The sequence below is a fragment of the Cydia strobilella genome, chromosome 12 (assembly GCF_947568885.1).
Source record: "Cydia strobilella chromosome 12, ilCydStro3.1, whole genome shotgun sequence".
In the NCBI taxonomy this organism is placed as follows: Eukaryota; Metazoa; Arthropoda; class Insecta; order Lepidoptera; family Tortricidae; genus Cydia; species Cydia strobilella.
The window spans coordinates 7,546,329-7,569,360 of NC_086052.1; the positions used below are offsets into that span (position 1 = coordinate 7,546,329).

At 39.6% G+C, this 23,032-nt stretch overlaps 1 protein-coding gene across 2 annotated transcripts; it reads right to left on the bottom strand.

Annotated features, from left to right (window-relative positions):
• Positions 1 to 97: 97 nt before the first annotated feature.
• On the bottom strand, positions 98 to 21,632 carry LOC134746022 (NFX1-type zinc finger-containing protein 1-like). 2 transcript variants are annotated; one of them, XM_063680191.1, is made up of 27 exons: positions 21,524 to 21,632; positions 17,887 to 18,039; positions 17,363 to 17,422; positions 16,592 to 17,256; positions 16,276 to 16,495; positions 15,965 to 16,010; positions 15,369 to 15,594; positions 12,139 to 12,312; positions 10,702 to 11,733; positions 10,295 to 10,447; positions 10,013 to 10,160; positions 9,850 to 9,933; positions 9,489 to 9,757; positions 7,578 to 7,724; positions 7,322 to 7,496; positions 6,988 to 7,130; positions 6,759 to 6,910; positions 6,225 to 6,417; positions 6,017 to 6,142; positions 5,428 to 5,550; positions 4,551 to 4,709; positions 4,031 to 4,199; positions 3,380 to 3,542; positions 3,197 to 3,308; positions 2,735 to 2,955; positions 2,365 to 2,645; positions 98 to 1,822 (listed from the first exon to the last, which is right to left on the bottom strand). In XM_063680191.1, exons 1-27 carry the CDS (start codon positions 21,543 to 21,545, stop codon positions 1,101 to 1,103), a joined length of 6,138 nt encoding a protein of 2,045 aa, XP_063536261.1. In that variant the 5' UTR covers positions 21,546 to 21,632; the 3' UTR covers positions 98 to 1,100. The 2 variants fall into 2 exon arrangements, with proteins under 2 accessions (XP_063536261.1, XP_063536259.1); XM_063680189.1 differs by having other exon boundaries at positions 17,884 to 18,039.
• Positions 21,633 to 23,032: the final 1,400 nt, after the last annotated feature.

The window sequence follows — 23,032 nt, forward strand, 5'->3', positions numbered from 1 at the left end:
AGTTTGGTCCCTACTAGCACTGTGCAAAGCGGCTTGCTTTTATCATGAAGTGCAGCATCCGGGCAAAAAATGGCCATAACAAGTATGACTATTAGGTGATAGTGGCTCTCCTTGTCTCACTCCTTTCTTCAGTTTGAATTCCTCACCTACTGTTTCTAGTTTTATTTTAGCTGTTATGCAGAAGTATATATTGCTGATTATTCTTATGTATTTATTCTGGACGTTTTGCATTTTCAGCGCTTCCCATATATAGTTGTGGAGCAAAGAGTCGAAAGCTTTGCTGTAGTCTATAAAAGCTAGGTAGGTATTATAAAGAAAACATATTTATTCAATCTTTAAAGTAATAACATATTTGACATAGTAAACTTCTTATGTCGTCTGATCTAAACACTATATCTTAAGATTACACAGGGACTTCCGGTTCGAGCGCCATCTTGATAGTTAGCATCGTGATTAATTACTTTGTTTTTTGCTCATTAATATTGTTTAAAGTGTAATATCGATAGCTTATTATACAGTGTAGTGTGCAGTGAATGGAGAATTAATTATGAAGCGCGTTTAACCACCATCTTGGAGTCAACGGCCGGTAGTCCACGTGCTTCTTGTAAAGTCTAGCTATCGATTTACAAGAGCTAACAAATCACCGTACACTGTCTTGTACAACCGTACAATTTTTGTCGTTTTTAAACCTCTTAATACCTTGATACTGGCGAAATAGTCCCACTGGGCTGAAGCCATAATTTTAAAAGAAGAAGAAGAAGATTACACAGTGTATTAAAATAACTGTTCTTGTTCCTCATGGATGGACAAGCTAAAATCCAGTCTTTTAGGCATTATTAATCTGGGATAAGGGTATAAGTCAGTTGCGGATACCATCAACAAGGAAAATAATATAGAAAAATACGTTTACATAAAGAGAAAAGTAATAATAGATATCAGTCGATAATACTTAACGACTCATACTCGTAACATATTTTTTAAGGCAAGTATTTTGGAGTTAATCAAGAAAGGGCCAGCAATACATATTGTTGGCGATTGTTTAAACCGGTAACACAAATCCGCCTGGCTGTAAATCGCTTTACAAATTGATATTTAACGATCTAGTCCAGTTGGAAGTTAGCCATGTTATTGGCTTCCGTGGACCACGCAGCGAATCGAGAGCCATCCATCTCCCTGGCGTGTTGGTTGCCCGCTGTCAACGTATGTCGCTGGCCTCCAATGGCCCCTCCACAGTCAGGGCAACGCGACAGCTGCATGGCGCCGCCGCACTCTCCGATGCAATAGAAGTGCCCGTTGGGACACTTGTACCAGTGCCCCGCCTTCAAACCTATCGCTCGCACAACCATAGCGCGTTCCTCTTTGCTAGCGATGCCCGATAAATCCACAACCTTTTCTAGTTTCTTCAAACATTTTACAGCTTTTTCTTCGTCATACACAGTCCAGGTTAAAACAGCCTCTTTTGCAGTTTTTGTCATTTCCAGCACCTCCGGGTTCGTCGCATTTTTGCTTAATCCAAGAATCTTAGCCAGCTGAACGATTGAATTCATACGCTTCAACTCTTTTCCGATGTCAGCTTGTTGTTGTTGGCTTATCTTCTGTTTACTCGCCACGAGAACCCTGCAGATCATTATTACCTGACCTTGCATTTCAGGTTTAAGTTCAGTTAAGTTCTCAGCAATATATTTTGTGTAGTACTGTCCTACATTGTCTAGTAAATCCAAGTAGGTGTGATACATATCCAAATGGAGAACTGATAGTCTCTTGTTTCCTTTTCCGACAGCATTTCGTAATGCCTTGTATGCAGACTCCCAATGTCTATTTCCTAAAACAAATACACAAAATTGGTTTGTTTTAATTTGAATTAGAGTTAAGTACGTAACTATCTATGTTATATAAAATAGAACTGAAATGTAGACGTAAAGTACCTACGTCGTTTGGTAAAAAATGCCCAGTATGTTAATATTAATTAGGTACTAACTACTATTTTTAACTTAATATATTTTATTAAATTAATTCCACAAAACAACATTAGAATTAAGTAATACAGGGTTGACAAATTCACATCCGCAACGTAGGCTTCGTCATGGGTACAACCATAAATCGGCAACAGGCGTCGTCATTACACACAAACAATAAAGCTATCCGCAACAGGCTTCGTCAATATCCCTTATGCTAATAATTATTACAAAGTCATTTTAAAGGACCGCCCCGAATCGCATCGGGCCCAAAAGTTCCCATCACGCTAGCAGCGTTTCCACGTTGTATAGCCAACGAAATCCCCTGTACCAGATACGACCCGACTTAATCAGTTTCAAATCAGTCCACTTTCTAAAGATTTTAAAAGATTAAAAATATTGTATTTACCCATGGCCAGCTTCTGATTTTTTACTACATGTATAACTTTTACAAGAAGTTCCTTTAGCATTGTGGACCTTTGCCGTTCAGTCCCATAAACTTTTTCTTTTATTGGATTGATGTCATTCTTCAACAATTGGTTTACCATGTCTTTGTACCGATAAGTATTGATAATGGGTTCACGGCACCATGGACATGTTTTTATTCGAATGGTTTCGTTTTCGCACTTCATTAAAGTATCCAGGGTATCGACATCAAACATGTGGGGACAATCCTGTAGCTGGATTAACCTGCAAATTAATTTAAAATATCAGCAATAGTTAAGGAGGCAATTTATTTTCGGCAACATACTCATACAAGAATTGATGCATTTGCATACTTAGCGTCATCTTCGTAGGGATCGCCAAGCAGGTCGGTGGGGAAGCCCTCGGGGTCGCAGAGGCGGCAGGCCGGCGGGCAGGGCTCGCCGCAGAGCCCGCGGCACGGGTGGCCGCACGCCAGCGAGAGCGGACACGCGACCGAGCACGGCGCTCGGTCACACGGCGCGCCGCAAGTGCGCTTGCACGACGAATGCTCGCACGAGCGACCGCACGGAGTCTCCTGCACATACAATCGTATGTCATAATACGACATTATTAAATACTATTAGGCCAGGATTACACTTGTAAGTTTTTCTTACGTAAGTAGGGACAAAGCTATTTGCTAGAATGAGATAACGATATTCATATCTCATTCTGTAGTATAGCTGTGTCCCTACTTACGTAAGTAAAACTTACAAGTGTAATCCTGGCCTTTTAGGTAAGTTCGACATTACATAGTTGACATGAGCGAACGAACGTACTGTGCAAGGCGTGCAAGGTGCGCCACACGGCCTGCCGCATGTTGAATGCGGACACCTGACCGCGCAGCTCCGGCGGCACGGCGGACAAACCTGGTTGCACGACTCCTCGCATCTGAAATACGAGAGGTCATGAGTCAAGCTAGGGGAAGTCTGCCGAGATCAAGTACAAACGGGGGTGTGTACCTGTGCCCGCAGATGTTGAGCTGGTGGCAGCGCGCGGCGCAGGGCTGGTGCAGGCGGCCCTGGCGGCAGCCGGCGCACGAACCGCCGCATACGTGGCCACAGCGGAGCAGGGCACCGCACGGTGCTTTGCAGTATGAAAGAATTTTTGCTACCGACGCAGTCCCTAAACACATAAGAAAGCCGCATTAGTTAGTGTACCTACGGCTTCAGTGGCGAACGTCTAGCGGCGGGTCGGCAAAGGGATTTGAGCAGCGTGGACTGAGGCCACTGGCATACGCTTGCATTGTTAAGAGGAAGCCGCGCCGGACGCTGTCCTGATGTCTTCTTCGCTGCCGCTCGAGCGTCTATACGCATTGGTCGCGTGTAGGAACAAAATTGAATTGTTATGTACACTTCTGCATACACATTTGTATGCAGGGGTGCCAAGCTGATAATTTTGCTGACTGTACTTAAGTAGGTATTTCGAGCAGTAATATGTGATTAAACCAAATAATAACACTTAATAATGAGATAATTATTACATACGCAACGCATAAGTGGCTCCTCTGGTGTTGCTTATGTCCATGGGCGGCGATGACTGCTTCCCATCAGGCGGCTCGTCTGCTCGTTTGCTTCATATTACATAAAAAAAACGTAAAAACTGAATAATACCAGTTTGGACGGCATGATGCACGTTGCAGGGAAGCCGGACCTTGTGGCCGCAGGGTGCCTCGTAATTGTCGTCTGTAATTTTGGTACATTTTGACTGGTGATCTGGAGTAGGCTCTTTTTCGCACTCGATTTTTATTTCATGGTTACAACTAGGTATCGTCTTCGTCACCTGAAAAAATTTAAATAAAGAAAATATTAAGCAATTTTCTTACTATCAGTTATCTGATACGTTCATGAATACCTATTTATATTGTGATCTAAGTCGGATTTGATTTTCCATTTAATTTATTATGTTTATATGGTCAGGTGGGGTAAATATAAAACAAGGGTAAAAATAAGACTAAGTTTTTAACACTCAAAAACTTGTTCTATTTCATTCCTATTCCATTTAAAAAGAAGCCTTATGTGTAGACTTATTTTTAAATGGATGCATGAGGATAATATCCAAAAATACAATATGGTCACACACATTATGTTGTATCTTTGTTCGTTTGAAAAAAATATAGTTAAAAATGATTACCATTTCCTTGCAATCCCCACATTTCTCGAAGCACAGATTCTTGCAGTGGTGGCCGCAGGGCAGCGAGCGCGAGCACTTCTCCCGGCAAGGATCTGCATTTACGTCCTTGCAGCACGGAACTTTCTTCAAGTGACCACAATCAGACCTTTTTTTCACAATCTGCAGAAAAAATATTAAATGTTCACAATATCACAGTCAATTAATCATTTGCATTTGTCGCGTAATCAGCCGTCGTTTATTTCGACTTTTGTTGCAATTTATTTAACCCTTTGATAGCCAAAGACGTCAACTGACGCGCGTGGTTACAGCCTAATATTGGGCTGACGCGACATTCTTGCATTTCGATAAGGTTCACGATGACGCGCCGCGTACACGATAGCGTGTTATTATTATCAATCGAAACACATTTACATATATTATTATTAGCGGAAGATAGGAGGTGGAGGGTCAGGAAGAACATGGAGATAGGAGAACTGATATCCGAACCCAACATTATTGGAGAGAGGCTTTAGTGTCTCGGACACTTGGAGAGAACGGGAGAGGATCGTGCCGTGAAGAAAGCGTACTTGGGACAACCAAATGGAAGACGCGCGATTGGACGCCCTAGGTACCGCTGGAACGACGTAGTTGCCCAAGACCTGCTCAACCTCGGCCATGGCGACTGGCGAGAGCTATCGCAAGACCGACAGGCATGGCGTGATCTGGTGTCGGAGGCCGACTCACTTTGGGTCGTTGCGTCACCGTAGTAAGTAAGTAGTATTATTATTGCACACTTAAGAACAATGTAAAAAGCACATTTTTTATGAAATGTTCAGTATATAATCTGTTTTCATTGTTATTGAGTGTAGAAACATTGTCTAATAACGTAATAACATACCCGGACGTAGCACTGGACACATTCTTCCCAGCATAAACGGGGGCACTTATGTTCACCGAAATCACCATCCAAATTAGCCGTGCAACCTTCCTTCACTTTTGGACACGGCTTCCTGCATATGTACTATAAGAACATAATAATTAAAATAACTTACACCTAATCAAGAAACAAAGGATCTTCATTCATTTTCATTAGGATATATTAAATGCAGAAGATCATATGTGATCTTAATCGGTGTAAACTTAGCTAAGACGGACTCCACCTACGACACGTCACTCACTAACGTAACGTACCTATACGCTACATCAAGTTGAGGTCTTGATCGATCCTTAAAATACTGTGAGTCGTTGTGTGAGCAAAGAGTACCTACTCATGTAGGGATATGTGTTGGTATACCATGTCAAAAGGAAAAAAATAAGCTTATAGTATTTTTCAGACCGCTGGGTTTGGTGACAGAATGCATAAAATGTATAACCATAACTGCATAAATTGTATTGGGGTGATAGCTATCACCGTTTCCAAGCTATAATGTTAAAATTAGTATAATGGTTGAATAAACTTGAATAAGTATAAGATATAGACAGCTTACGCGCTCGTGGTCCGGGTCATTATTTACGTGACATTTTCTGAGGCAAACGTGACCGCAATTGAGTCGATTAGTGCACTTTTCCTGGCACCTCACGTCAGATATCATCATGTAACACTCTCCAACAAACTGCAAAGTTAACGTAATATTTAACTGAATCCTGAGTTTTCTCACAGGCAACTAAGTGGGACAAAATTAATACTAAATTAACCTCATGACCACAGTCTGGCAAAGTGACAGTAACAGACTCCAAGCACCGGATGTAAGGATCGCTAGGGTCCATGAAGCACTTCAAAGTCATATTGTGTCCACATGGAAGCGCTTTATTGACAAGTTGCTGGCACGGCTGACATTTTTTAGCACACTTAAAAGGGCACTTGTGATCTTCTCTTTCGCAGATTTTCCTGTAATATTCAAAAATACAAGCGGTCAATATTCAGTAATCTATTCCAAGAGGGGAAACGAATAACGTAAGTATCGCTTTTGGTTGGAAACCGTAGGACGGAAGCCGTGCTCCGGACGGAAGCGTCCCGTACCTTGGAGGCCCGTCGAGAGTGAACTACGAGCGGTCGGGCTGAAGTGGAGCGAGGCCAGAAGGGTCGCTGAAGATAGGAGGACGTGGCGCGAGCTTGTAAAGGCTCTCTGCACCTCTGGGGTGCAGAGAGCCTCCAACCAGGGTCAGTAAACTTTTGATCAGAAATATAATTTTAGGAAAAGTTTTTACTTATGACAGTTAATATCGTACCTTTCACATGTTTTTGTGCATTGTATAATTTCATGAACCAGGTCATACGTGTGGCAGATGCGTGGGCAGGGATGCCCGCACGGTAGGTTGTATTTGCAGTTCAGTAGACAGCCGCCTTCGGGAACTTTATTGAAGTCATCCACTGATGTAATCTAGAAAATATATACTTCTGTAAAACACATTACATAAATTAAGATAAAAAAATATAAAAGAGAAAAATTAATCAAACCATTGTGATTTCTTCACTGTGGTTTTCACATCTCAGTCTCAAAGTTGTTCCTAGAGATCCATTACTCTCCAATGTCGTAGCAATATTGGTCCACAGAACCGATTTTCCTTTGAGCAGTTCGATGTTTCCAAATATGAATAAGCCTGAAAATGTAATAACTAAACAATAGTTTCTTTTAATTATGGCACGTCTTAAGACTGCTATAATACCTATATCAGGCAATGCATAGAGTATGAACACAAGTTAATGTCGTATAATTATCGTCATCAAGTAGACAACTACCAACTAATCAGCGAAGTAACGGAAACCACAGGTATGCGTGTCAATGTCCTACCTTCTCTGGCCCTGGACAAGGCGACGCAGATCCTGTTCTCGGTGCCCAGGAAGCCGATGCTATCGTTGTCATTGTTGCGCACCAGCGAAAGCAGGATTATCTTCGACTCCTCGCCCTGGTAGTTGTCCAAGACTGTGATCTTCACGTTTGAGAGATTTGCGTAGTACGGCCGTTGCTACAAATAAACAATGTATATCAATTTTGTAGTAGAGCTTACTCTTAGAATTTATAGTAGGTATAATTATTGGCTTCTAACTTTTCGCATGTAGAACATCTGGCCTGAGTAGGCGGCGAGAATGGTGACTTCTTCGGGAGCGTAGTCTTGTTGCATCAAGTAGTTTGCCAGACGGAGCACCAAGTCTGCTTCCTGGCTGTTTGTACGACTTGAGCTGTCGTCTTCGCTCTGTAAAATATGTTTAGAAAAAAAAATACCATAAATTGGAAGGCTTAGCTTATTGCTAAACAAATTGTACTAGCGGTTACGGCGATATTTGCATCGAAAGCTGTACTTGATAAAGAAAGCAAGCCGCTTTGCCCAGTGATACTAGGGACCAATCTGAATGATTTCATCCGAGGAAACACAAATTTCATCCACTAGAATTCAAGATGGCGGACCTTTTCCAAAATGGCGGCTGCAAAATTTTAAAAAATTGTAGACACAAAACGGGTGCACCGATTTTAGTGATTGATATATCAATCAATTCGTATTGACACCTGTAATCGGAAAAAAATATACCATGTAAGAAATTAAAGATGGCAGCCGAATATTAAGAAAATTATGTTTTTATTTTTTTCCTTCTACTGAAAATAACAACTAAATGTTCTATAGTATGGTCACATATTCTTTCATTTAAATGAAACCTGATAATATTAGCTACAAAATAAAATAAAAAACTTGACAATCCGTTGAGTAGTTTTTTAACTATACGCATTACAAAAAGCGCGTAACACCCGTCCGAAACGACCCCGTCGCATCAAAACTGACAACTTTGATGATATTTCTTTATATTTAAAGGTAAAAAAAGAAAATAATGCATATTTACTTTATTTATTGAGCTATAAATAAATGTATTGCCGCTTATTATTTGTGACGTTCCACGGAAAAAGGAACCTTATGGAGGCTGGCGCTTACGTCTTGATTCATATATCAATTACTAAAATCGGTGCACCCGTTTTGTGTCTACAATTTTTTTAAATTTTGCAGCCGCCATTTTGGAAAAGGTCCACCATCTTGAATTCTAGTGGATGAAATTTGTGTTTCCTCGGATGAAATCATTCAGATTGGTCCCTAGTATCACTGGGCAAAGCGGCTTGCTTTCTGCATAAAGTGCAGTTTCATTTTGCTAACCGCTATAGCTAAAAGTGTTTATCTAAGTAATCTGGTTTCAGTGTCACAGAAAAAATAATGTAAATAATGAAGTCGGGATCAGTAAAATCCGCAGCAAAATCCTAAGTCCGGTTGCTTATTGATCTCTATTCGCAAAGATAGATATAACTCCGTAATAGATGGATACAGTCTAAGGAAAACACTGCCTCGAAAATCACGAAAATTTGATTCTCGATCAGATGGCGCCACTAGTTTTGGCCTACTCTCGTATAGAGGGCGTTGACGGTTTCGTTCGTTATTTATAATTTTAACGCATATCAGTGAAAGAACATGGGTCAAAATCATATAAAAATAATTAATGCAAATAAAACAATCATTTATCCATATTTAAATACATTTTAACGTATTTTTATAAATCTTCATTTTTAGTTTTAAAGTATGTCGATAGATGGCAGTGAATTTACAGTGGTTACAAAACTTACTATGACAGTACCGCTCCATCTTATTATATCCTCTTTGCTATTCGGTTTGAAAGGATAGGATGACTTTGAAGACCGGTATGGCCTAGTGGGTAGTGACCTAGTGACCCTGCCTATGAAGCAGATGGTCCTGGGTTCGAATCCCGCTAAGGGCATTTATTTGTGTGATGAGTACATATATTTGTTCCTGAGTCATGGATGTTTTCTATTTATTTAAGTATTTGTATATTATACATATCGTTATCTGAGTACCCACATCACAAGCCTTATTGAGCTTACCGTCCGTGGGACTTAGTCAATTTGTGTAAGAATGTCCCTATAATATTTACTTATTTATTATTTATGTTTATAATGACTTCACCTGTTCCCTGTAGTCGTGCGAAAAGAAGAAGAGATTGTGCGCGACGCCGCGCACGGGCGGGAAGTCCTCGACGGAGCGGTGGTTCTGCAAGTCGGAGTAGATGATGGGCGACACGAGCGCGGCGATCTCGGGTCGCATGCGATGCTGCACGCCGAGCCGGCGGCTGTGCACGCCGTTGCGGATCATGCGCTCGAACAGCGACACTTCGAGCTGGTAGTGCCGCGCCAGCCGCAGGTACGCCGCCGACGGCCGCAGCTGCTGGTGATCTCCTGCACACAACAATAACCGTTACCTCAACTGTTCCATAAACACGCTTACAAGTACAACAAGAAAGATGTCAAGGAATTCAACACAAACATACCAATGAGAATCAAATGTTGACAACTTTTCGTGAGAGACGTCACTATATGCGATTCCAGTACTTCAGCGGCCTCCTCTACCACAACTGAAAACCACACATTACACTGACATTAATATCCAGATAACAACCCCATATGTGCTCATGAATGTATATGGCTAACTACCTATTGGTGGAGCTATTGCTACCAGCAACTTTCGGAGTCTCGCTGCCCCACTGGTGGTCATTCCAACGACTCTGGTTTTCTTTAATACTGCCAGGTCGACCATCATCCTAGCCTCTTCGTACGCCACTGCTGAAGATTGCAAATTCACCTGAAATAATACACGAAACAGGTGAATTGAACTTGACCTTCATTTGACTTGTTTGGATATTGAAGTGACAGCACCCTATGACAGTTTTTCTTGGAAGCACCAAATTTAATATGGAGAAGGCGTAGAATACTGACCTCTTTTGTTTTAATCTTTTTCTTTACATCATCCATAACTACGTCTGCCCATTTAAAGTATAATGCCCAACGTTCTACAAGGGGAACGGAGGTTAAATCTTGTTCCTCGGTGATAGGAAATCTTGGAGTTCGAGAATGGTATACCAGCATATCCTAAAGACAAATATCTAAAGTCAAAGAATAAATAAAGAAAATAATAAAATGTAAAATAATAAATAGGTAAAGAAAATACAGTTGCAAGTTTCACGAGAAGTGAGAAAAAGAGGGACAAATTTATACAATTTAATTTATAATGGCGTATAGTTGTTTGGTTAGCCAGTGTAGCCACTCTCTACGAAGCGACAGAGAATGAGAAAGGGACCATTTATTTCCAGTTTGAGTAGTTTTACTTCCAGTTACAGACTCACTTTAAAACGTTTTACTTCCGAATGCAGATGACATATTTCTTCGTCTAACTCTCTTAATACATGACGTGGGCATCCTTGGTTTTGTAGATCTTGATACTTTCTAATGAGCGTTTTGATTTCTCTCTCGTTATCAGGCAGCGAGAAAGATGTGGTAATGTTAATAAATTCTTTTCGATTTTCATCTCTTCGAATAACATCATCATCCTTTCGTATCTCATCATCTTTTCGAATTTCACCTTCCTCTACATAGTCTAAATCATCAAAAAAGAGTTCATCTCTGCCAAATATGTCGTAGTCGGTGTCTATGTCAGCGTCCACGCTTGCGTATTGTTCCTCGGGAACTACATTGCCAATTTCTTGTTCTAATAATGCTTGTTCTATATCAATATCATCTACTTCTTCAAAAAGCCAATGTTTCAAAGTGTCTTTAATACCACTTCCCCTATAAAAGATCTCAAGGATTTTACACTCTTCGTTGTATGCTGCCACAGTTTTATAGCTTAACACTTCCGAGTACAACTCATCAGCTCGGGATTTTTCGTATTCTAATGCATTAATTTGCATTTTTAAGTCGATTCTCCGTTCATGGTAATAACCGCTGTTAATTTGCGTGCTTCGTAAGCTATTTATATTAAATTGGTGTAACGTTTCGTTGCGTGACCTGCCCCCGATGCGGGCTAAAGAATGAGTGAGCGGCAACAGAGCTTCTAAAAATTGATCAAGGGCATGATTCGTGTAGCATATGACAAGCATGCAACATTTGTCTTTAGGGAATGGCGCGTTTCTAAGCAGGGTTTCCGCGACTTTGACTCCGAGAAACGTTTTACCGGTGCCCGGCGGGCCCTGAATCACGGCGTACTCGTGGGTGAGAGCCAGTTTGTAGGCTTCGTATTGGGTGCTGTTTAACCCTAGCTCTACATCCGATGGCCAAGTATCATCTTGAAGAACAGTAAAGACCTTACGGAAATCATGTTTTGTTTGTACTTTATAAACAGTATCCGGAGTGAGATATGCTGGTTTCTCTGGAACTTTCTGCAAGTGATATTTTAAGAAAAAGGTAAAAAAATGTAGGAACGATCAACGATCATCAGATCAAACAAAACAAAATAATAAAACTGCTATATTATATGTTATGCACACGAAAATATCCACAGGCATTCTAAAAAACCGGACAAGTGCGAGTCGGACTCGCTCACCGAGGGTTCCGTACTTTTTAGTATTTGTTGTTTTATAGCGGCAACAGAAATATATCACATATGAAAATTTTAACTGACTAGCTATCGCGGTTCATGAGATACTGTCTGATGACAGACAGACAGACGGACAGAGGAGTCTTAGTAATAGGGTCCCGTTTTTACCCTTTGGGTACGGAACCCTAAAAACGCTTACTTAGTTTTTGTCTGTCTCTAGACAACATTTAACTAGGTACCTACTCACTTGTAAATCAATAATATATTTGCTCATCGACAGGTGCTCCGGGAAGCTGGGATCCTGTAGAGCTTTCAGCACGTGATAGTAAGGCTCGAAGTAAACTTCGCACTCTATCATGATATAGGCATCGTCGTTGTACATATTGGAATCCATTGTCAAATTCACAATATTGACAGGTAACTGTAACAGAGAGTCACAAAACTCACAAATTATTAGTGTATTAACAATCTTAGGGTGATAGGGTCGGTTGCACCAAATTGTTTGTCATCGTTAAAGAGTTCGCCAAATTTTATTGTATGGAAAGGTTTATGGTAAGCTGCCGCGGCGCGCCGGGTGACGTTAATCAGTATGTCAAGTGCGGATGGTGCAACTGGCACTTAGGGTACACTTGACGATTCTGCTTTTTTAGGCCGATAAGGATCTAATCAAGATCTAAAGTAGACGTCAGAGTGCTCAGTACTGTCAATAATTTATGGTCGAGGTTGCGAACTGCATCGCAGCCAGTGTGTGTTAGTTTTAAGATTTTTTATATATATATATTTTTTTTATTAATTCAAAAAATTTACACAGCATTACAGCGAACTAATACACTGAGAAATAATAACACGTATGCTAGTTTTAAGGTATTTATCTATGTGCCAATATTAGTGCCCTGAAAATAAACATTTACAGTACATATGGTGCTACTTTCTCGCCCCATAAAATTAAAATCATGATAAAAAAGCACTGCCTGAATATTTAAGTTAACCTCATAATTGTTATATATAGCATATTATACGTGTTAAATAAATAAATAAATAGTAATAATATAAATGTAATAGAAATATTAGAATTAAGACCATACTTAGCATACAATCTATTAGAATGTAGATTAGGCTAAGTCTGTAAATAGTCTTTGTAATCTTTTTTGAAATAAACAGTTTAAATTTTAATTTTTTTTTTTTACTAGTGCGTAAAAGAGCACTTTTCAAGCATATGTCGAAAGTGGGTAAATATGTACTGTAAAACGTTGTACGATACACTTGCGAATAGGTAATTCCCAACTCGTGTCGATTTAAAACACTCCATGCGGTCGCGTTTTAATTTATCGCCACTCGTTTCGGTTCTGGCGGAGTACGTCACATTCGGAGTACGTCACTTTCTGAGTATGTCACTTTGGAGTACGTCACTTTCTAAGTAGGTCACTTTCGGAGTACGTCACTTTCTGAGTACGTCACTTTTTTTTGTTCCATCGCCCACACTGTTAACTGTACATCTTTGGACCTTATGCCTTCTGTATACAGTATGGAATTCTCTACCAATCAGCCGTAAGGCCAAACAGAGATTGGTATTGAGGTCGGGAAAATTTGGAAGCTACACCACCCAATTCGTTCTTTATCTTCTGTGGATTCGGATTTCCCCTCAGGGTCCAAAAACACTTTGTAGGTATGTCAGATATAAAAGCGACCGTATGTCGTACAGCTAATCTGGTTACTGGTATACATTTTTCGTGCAGGTATATTGAAAAAAAAGAAAATGAAAAAAATGTTAGTAAAACACATAATGCTCATTGGATCGAACATGCATTGACATCCAGTGAGTTGTGAGAGGGCTGTCAACCCTTTCCGCAATCACCCTCAGGAGAGTGTTGACGGGGACGCCACCCTCTTACGCAGCACTGCGTGGAAGCCGTCTGTGCTCCACTCGGTGAACATTCCTGACGCATTGCAGGGCCAGGGCAGCCCCAACAAACCCCTGAAGGCGTTGTTGTACTGGACACGCAGAGCACTAAAAGTCTTTTTGGTGTAGTTGCCCCACAGATTGCACGTGTACAGGTTTTTATATTATACTGTTAAATCGTAGTATACATTACCTACAAACAGCAACACTCCTTATTACAAATAGCATAAGGTCCACCGATGTACAGTAAACAGTGTGGGCGATGGTACTAAAAAAAAACCGGCCAAGTGCGAGTCGGACTCGCGCACGAAGGGTTCCGTACCATTACGGAAAAAACAGCAAAAAAAATCACGTTTGTTGTATGGGAGCCCCATTTAAATATTTATATTATTCTGTTTTTAGTATTTGTTGTTATAGCGGCAACAGAAATACATCATCTGTAAAAATTTCAACTGTCTAGGTATCACGGTTCATGAGATACAGCCTGGTGACAGACAGACGGACGGACAGACGGCCAGACGGACAGCGGAGTCTTAGTAATAGGGTCCTGTTTTTACCCTTTGGGTACGGAACCCTAAAAAAGTGACGTACTCCGAATCCGAAAGTGACCTACTCAGAAAGTGACGTACTCAGAAAGTGACATACTCAAAAAGTGACGTATTCCGAATGTGACGTACTCCGCCCGAACCCTCGTTTCGAATCTCCTCTTTTCCGCACTTGTATCGTAAATAACTATTTCATTTCAATAGAGGTGACAGCGTGTCAATAGCACGTCGAGCACTAGGACGTTTATCTTAGTGCGCTGTTTCTCATTTTAACTTTGGCTAGCGTGGTTTCGCGCTCTTCGGTTAAGATATGTACATCCTCATAGCTAATGGATGATGAACTGATAGGTACTTGTTGTCCAAATATGAACTCTTTTAAGTACTGTACATCCATGGAACAAAATAAGAAGCATCATACTCATGATCATCAGCTTCATGTTTGCTATTGTAAAATCTCTCTATACTGCACCTGTAATATAGAGTTGTGTTGTGTTCCTGCCGATGAGTAAGGTTGCAGAGCTCAACGAGGGAGAGGAGTGTTAGGGTCGGCAACGCGCATGTAACTCCTCTGGAGTTGCAGGCGTACAGTCACCAGCATAAATATATGACTGTGGGCAGCCGTGCAAAAATATCTGAACCTCCATTGGAGCCATAAGTATATGACGACATCAACTCCGTAAAAATATGTGATGCTTTTTGGCCAGCAAAAACATCGTTACTCTGTATCCGCATAAATATCGGATCCGGTCGTTTAAAAATATTTGATTACTTATAAAAATCAAAATTATGTGACATAGGCTACGGAGACTGCTTAACATCAGGCGGGCCGTATGCTTGTTTGCCACCGACGTAGTATAAAAAAAATAGAGGGATAATAACACATTCACCGCTGAGCTACGGTCGTAGTGATAACATGGGTTTCCAGGTATGTAACGAAAATGCTTTGTAGAGGCTTATTGATTAGCGCTGAATGGGTTTTAACTCATAAGCAAGTACAAAAATTTTTTGTGATACATCTCTATATTTTCGTACCTGTCTCTTGCGCAGGAATTTTTCATCGCGTTCCAAGATAGTGCCGACGAGAAAGCTCTTGCAGTGGTCTTTGGTAAACAACACGAGGGACCCAAACAGGAACCGTTTGCTGTGCGCCCAGTTCACTTTATTTATCATCTTCATAATGCCCTCGTCAAGCAATACGATAGAACCAACTTTCTGATTGGAAACGTAGGGTTCCAAAAATTTCACGTTTCGGTACACACTGAAAGAAAGCATCTTAAAGCGACTAGCAAGAACTTGCATGCAATTTTCATTACATTGCGGTATCTGATAAACATTTTGAATGCAGTTTACCTTAGTTGTCAGCAACGTAACGTAAATTGCATGCAAGTTCTTGCTAGTCTAAACCTAGCTTAAGAATGATAGTTAAATAGGTTAGTGAGAGTTAAAAAAAGCTTATAATAATAAGCTTCTTTTTACTATCATGGTATCTACGAAATTTAGAACGATGGGTCAGTAATTATAGTAAGTATAATATTCTAAAAACATCCTACAATTAAAAAAATACAATAATTTGTCTATTTTGCACAATTACCTACATATTTAAAAATAGTGTCATCGAATCGTCTTACCGTATGTGATCGTATTTTCGTTTCTTCGGTTCTTCAATATATTGGTCTGTGGAATAATACAAAAATAACTTAAGCCAATCGATAAACGAAGTCTGACAGATGTAGGTGCCTAGCTGTAAGATTCCTTGTAGGTACTTATTCGTATTACATACATTAATGGGAATGGTACTACTGAATAAAATCTATAACTAATAACTAACCAAAATTAGTAACTAACATAATTGTGTTGAATATATTATATTTAATCGACACTCAGTCCTCATGTTGGCACCTACATACTCCTTTAGATGGGTTTGTAGAGTAAAACTTACGTATCCCTTCTCTGAGCGGTCCGAAGCAGTCCTCGCGCAGCAGGCGGAACTGCACGTCCAGGTAGTGCTCCACGTCCGCGTACGCGCCCTCCACCACGTTGGGCCGCAGGAACGGCCGCCGCTCCAGCAGCTCCGCGCCCGAGGGCAGCACGCTAAGCTCACGGAAGCTTTCCGGTGGCTGATCATTTTCATTTGTTTTCCGTCTCTTTTGTACTTGTTTCTGTAATTTGAAAAGAATCGGCAGATGTTTAGGTGTTCAATTATTTATTCCAACACCGATAAAATATGATGAGTTTTAGTAATTTTTCATTCTTACTTCCCCCTCATTGCAGACTTTGATGCTGTCTCGTATATTGGTCACTCTTGCCGTGTATTCCTCCGGCAGCTCAAACCCTTGCTTCTCCTTCAATCCCTCCAGACAACTCTTGCTCGTAGCCTCGATCAGCGCGCGGCACTTTTGCACCGCCGTCGACGGCGATACGGTTATAAGACACTCGCAAAAACTGATAAAATGACTCCAAAATTCCTTTTCCCTAGTCCAGTAGTACTTGTTAAAAAATTTGTCCTCTGGGCTCATTGTATACGGTAATTGCATCAAGTACAGTTGCAAGTGGTCGATAAATTTAGTGTTGCATAGTTCCAAAAGAAGCAGTTTCTTTGATTCCTCAAACGAAGAGTTCCATACGTTTGTCACCAGTTCAAGAACTAATGCGAAGACATCGTTTTTCTTCTTGTCAACAGGTGTGTTTAACAGGTGCATGAAGCGTTTCTTCTGTTGGTTAATCTTTTCAATGATAGTTGTGCTCTCGGATCGAGATATTTCCTCTAACATTTTAAAGCCCATAGGTCTATCAGCATTATAGTGGCGATCATTTCTCTGGAGATTGTGCTTGGAGCGAAATGAACAATTTCTAGGATGTTGACGAGGGTATTTGAAAGGTTCTTCCATATCGTGACTTTCATCTTTTAACCGAGGATCCGCTAAAATGAACAAAACAGTTTAAACAAAGTACCTAGGTACTTTTTTTTTGACATATATGTACTGTAAATATTGTGCGACGAAAATTCAAAATTAAAATAAACCAACCTTTGAACCTTTTTCGAGACGGAGACGTGTGGCTAAAGCTTCGTCGTCTGCTGTGCTCATCTGAATAACATATGGTAATATACAGATGGGTAATAAGTAATTCAGGTAGGTGCGGTACATATAGGGAGATGTGTTCTCTTCTTAACCACAATAGGTAAACGGTTATTTTTGACAGAAAATCCTATACGTAAAGAAGAATTCTTGAGCATGATGATGCTCATTCTCAATAAAGAATGGCACAACTCAACAACTAATGTCCCTGATTAGTTTTTTAAAATTAAGTTGCAATAAATAACTATTGAATGACATGATGGAAGGTGGGACTGGAAAAGCGCTTAAGGTCTAGTTTCCGAGATATGGGTAAGCACCCAATGAGGTGGAACAGATTGTCATCTGGTCAAAATAGCCCGTAAGATCGCGGAAAATTGAAGGGGCCTACACACTGAGCATTTGGCGGACTGAAGAAGAAGGGAGAAAGAGAGAGAGTGAGAGAGCTATTGGATTAAGAAGAATATATGTACCACGTTGTTGGTTCCGTTTCAGATGGCCGTAGGGTTCGGGACTCGGGGACCGGTTGTGCCCTTTCGCCGGCGGGCTCACGCCCCGGATTCTGCCCAGGTGCTGCCTGTGCCACGGCCGCCTGTTGCCGCTGCCTCCGCGTCCTCGCCGCGAAGGGCCTGAAGTATAAAATTGATAATTTTTGACTTGTTGACAAGTTGACATGCAAATCATAGACCTATTCAGCATAAAGCCATATAATTGAAAACAGTGCAAAATATGTATATTTATATTGCAAAAGTAAGTAACCCTTAGCGGGCATAACAGTGTCAGAAATTACGCAACATTGAATCCTATCACTTTGAAATAAATTTTACAATTTATTGTGGGAAATATATTCCCTCTGCCCTTAATTATAATAAGTGTTTTTACAAATGAATATAAGCTCCGTACAGATGTAGTGCATAATTTTGAGACGTATTCGTATTTATCAAGCTATGCTACTTCAGTCAACCTAAAAACTTTTTGTACCGAGACTGACTGAAATAGCAAGACACGTTCGTAGGTTTCCGTGAATATCCGAAAATAATTATGCACTACATCTGTAGTGTAGTTTACATGAGTAAAGTAAATAGTAATTAAATTAAAATTCATACATTAAGATGAATTATTTCAATTATATAGGTAGGTTATAGTTACCTAGTTATAATTGCCCTGTACTGCCTTGCTTAACTTGCTTGCCTGTTCGTCATAACACCTTTTCCAAAAAGTGTGTTGAAACATGTAGTACATTACGATACAAGTGCGAAAAGCAGGAGATTCGCAACGAGTGGCGATAAATTAAAAGACAACCGAAGGGAGTGTTTTCAATCGACACGAGTTGCGAATTACCTTTTCACACGTGTAGTATACGTGTGTGTGTATATAACGCTATACAGTACATATCGCACTTAAAATTTTAGACATACGCACGTATAGTGCTAGTTACAGTAGTTCTTTTAAATAAATATTATTCGTTTCAGACACCTAGTACCTAGACGATAAGCATGTCAAAGAGTGCCTACATTGTGTTAGGTGCTTTAGTACCTATAAGTATTCACCTACGAATATGTATATACCTATTCCTAATACTAATACTGGCTATGAAAGGCCGGAATGCTGATGGAAACACTTACATAGGTATTGGAGGAGCAACTAATAAATCTAATTTGATCTTGATTTGATTTTCATATTATAATAAGTCGCGCGAAATGCACACCGAGTAGGTACCTAATATTAAATCTAAATCAGATTTTTCATGTTCCAATTCCTGAGACCCACTTATACTGTTCCCGACGTTACGTCACGATTCAAAATATAATCAATAGGCAAATGATTGTCCGGCTAAGTTAAAGTAGGTATACAAATCTAAAAATATTATTATATTAGGTATGCCTACCTATATCACACAGCCAGGTAAGCATTATTGTAGCGATAAGAGAAGGGCATCCTCTGTTTTATATTTAAAATTATGTTATTGTTTTTAAGTGGCTTAACTAAGCGCATTTTATTCGTTGTTCGGCTAGGACAGCGTGAGCCATTGATAGGCTTTTCTTATAAAAATATCCGCTGGCCATATCAGTAACCTATGTCTGGGTATGTATTTGGCCGTTTACGAATTTTCGTGGTGTTCGGTGATAAAATTTTAAATCTAGGGCCCAGTAAAGTAAGAACGCTAAGCAATAGGGGGTATTATTGCAATGTTCTGCCACCAGAGTGCAGCACCCTTTAGTAAACCATAGAGTAACTTATACATACTGTACCTTTAGCAGGTTTTTGACAAGTTTTCAGAGTTAATAAAATATGACATTGATGCATCAAGGCGGTTTGTTTACAGAGGACTCTTTAAGAACAAATTAAATTATTTTCTACAATGAGGATATAATAAGATAGAGCGGTACTGTCATAGTAAATTTTGTAACCACTGTAAATTCACTGCCATCTATCGACATACTTTAAAACTAAAACTGAAGATTTATAAAAATACGTTAAAATGTATTTAAATATGGATAAATGATTTTTTTATTTGCATTAATTATTTTTATATGATTTTAACCCATGTTCTTTCACTGGTATGCGTTAAAATTATAAACAACAAACGAAACAGTCAACGCCCTGTATACGAGAGTTGGCCTAAACTAGTGGCGCCATCTGATCGAGAATCAAATTTTCGTGATTTTCGAGGCACGTTTTTTCCTTAGACTGTATCCATCTATTACGGAGTTATATATATCTTTGTTTTCTATAAACCGCCACCACCACCACCATCGATTTGTCTCGCGATAGACCCTCAGATTGTGGTAGTGGCGCCCCCTACGCAGAGTTTCGCGTAATATTCCCTATTACGCGCGTGCGATAGAGACATGACCACACGTTCATATCTCTATCGCTGTCCCGCCTATGATGCTGGCGGTCAGTGACACTGTGCGAGTGGGACAGTAATATAATTATGCGCGAGCGATAGGAGCAGACGGGTTAATGTAGGCAAATTATTCGTGCTTATTATTATTGCCTATAGGTGTCCTTACTTTAGCATAAATCGTATCACTCATTTGAGAAGATGCAGACTATACCATCGTCCACACTGTAAACTGGTCATTTGTAAACCTTATTAGAAAAAGGTTAAACCGATGTTGGTACCGTAAGGTTGGGGTACTTTATACTCCAAGTTTACTTTGCACACCTATGAAAACCAATTTTATTGAATTGATACATTCTTAAAAACGACATTATGTGATTAATCTGTTTTTGTGTAAGCGTTTAGTAACGTTTTTAAGAATTCAAGTTTTTAAGTTTTCAATAAATAGGTTTTCATGGGTGGACAATAAAGTAACCTTGTAAGGGCTAAAGTACTCCGACCTTACGGTATGCTTTCAACTAGGGAACAAATCAAATTATTTTTAGTATTTTTAAGTGTTTTTAGGATTCAGTACCTCAAAAGGAAAAAAAACGGAACCCTTATAGGATCACTTTGTTGTCCGTAACGTCTGTCTGTCAAGACCCTTTATCTCGGGAACGCGTGGAGACATTGAGTTGAAATTAAAATCATATACTTTACTTAGGTCTACGGTCCCTTAAAGCTGTAAAAAAAAACAAAATTTTAAGTTAACGTAAAAAATAGATGCGGCCATTTATACCGCAAAAAACGTAGATTTCGACACTCAAGTGAATCAAAATTTATAGGGCACTTCCCGTTGACCTAGAAATATGAAACTAAGTTCATAGTTCTAGGTTAATGAGAATTGGCACACACACACACAGTGACATAGTGACATTTTTGATTTTGATTTTTTTTTGTTGATTGATTTTTCGTCTTATAGGTACTACAAGTACAGGGAAAAATCACAAAAGTATAAATTTGTAAAAAATGAGAATACAATAAAAAATAAGTTAAATTTGTACGGAACCCGCGGTCGGCGAGCTCGACTCGCACTTGTCCGGCTTTTAATGGGCGTTAGCAGTGTAAACTAATTTGGTAATGATAATTGTGTGATAATGATAAGCAAATGTCGTGTCTTACAGGGACCTAAAGAACCTGGCCGAGGACCGAGAAAACTGGCGCATACTCCACCGACAAGAGCCATGCTCTTAAATTATGAATGAATGAATGTGTTTACTGTTTACCTGGGTCGCCATTATCGCCCATGTTGATTCCGCCTGTAGACTATAAAAAATATATATTCCTTCGTATCTGAAATGCAGAATGAAATTTTATTACTTGCACCTATTACATGATTTTAAATGGTTGATAGAAGTAAATAGCTTAGGCAAGCAATAGGTACCTATGCTTGAATTAAAACAATACAGTGTTCCTAACGAAATAAATTTACATCACACAGGTAGGTAGGTAGGTAGGTGATTGATTGATTGGTAGGTAGGTACCAAAAGCTTAAATTCATTATAACAACATTGGAACAATAGTAGGTGTTCTTAATATTTTAGGAACCAATTAAACTCACTGTAAGTACCTACTTAGGTATATGTATTTACATACCTAGTTTCTTCATGTCATATGGACATAATTTAATGATTATTTTTATCAATAATTTAATGGATATAACAATCCCCGAAATGTCCAAGTTTATAAAAGTATACAAAATACTAGAGCAAATGCTAGGAAGTTGATATAAACATAAAGCACAGGTATTTAGTTAAGATATAATGTAGTAACTTGCCTTCATAAGTTCATAACTCATAAAACAATTTTATCTCGACGAGAGAATCTTGTTTTGTTTCACCACTCACCACCAAATATTTCTCACAAACTAATCGTCTTCTGTCAAGGAGGAAGGAACATTATGATTACATGACTGATACGTTTAGTTTAAACTTTAATAACTTTAAAACGCTATTTGATTGGTGGAAATTATAGTCAACACCTATGATTGGTTAAGTTTATTGACGCGCAAATGCTGAACTGCGTTACTCCTCCGTTACTCCCCGAAATCTACGTTGAGTGTGACCAATGTTTTTTTATTGGTTATAAAAAATATTATAATGTTTGTGGTTTGTTTATTCTGGGTTTAATTCAAAGAGCAGTATAATATATATGAGTATAAATCGCTTCACTCATCTTACTGATTAAATTATCAATAACTGACGTCAGGGACGTAGCAATACATAGAAGGTGAGTTGCAGATATCTCTACCGTCTAACTGAGGGCCAGCTGGACACAAACGCCAATTTCCGATTATTATAACCGATAAAATGGAGGTGCGGACGCAAAAATACCAATTTGTGATAGTAAGTATTCGCGTTGGGGCAATTTTTTAATTTAGAATTCAATCGTTTAAAAAAACATTTTAAGAATGCCAAATCCGAAGAAACAAAACCAAAGACTACAGACCATACCTACAGACTTTTTGAAGTTCTTGACAGTTGGAACCATGGTTTTAAAACGCTTCAAGGTCCCTCCACACTCGCGTTCGCGGCTTCGCGCCGCGTAGTCTGGAGCGAGCTTCACATACTTATATTAAAGCGTAACACACCATCGCACCGTAACAAGGTAATTGTGCGGCGCACCCATAAGTAAGAGCGAGAAAGAGATATCGCTTTCTCATGCGTGCGTCGCACAATGACCTTGGTGCGGTGCGATGGTGTGTTACGACTTTTACTTTACTTAAACACTGACGA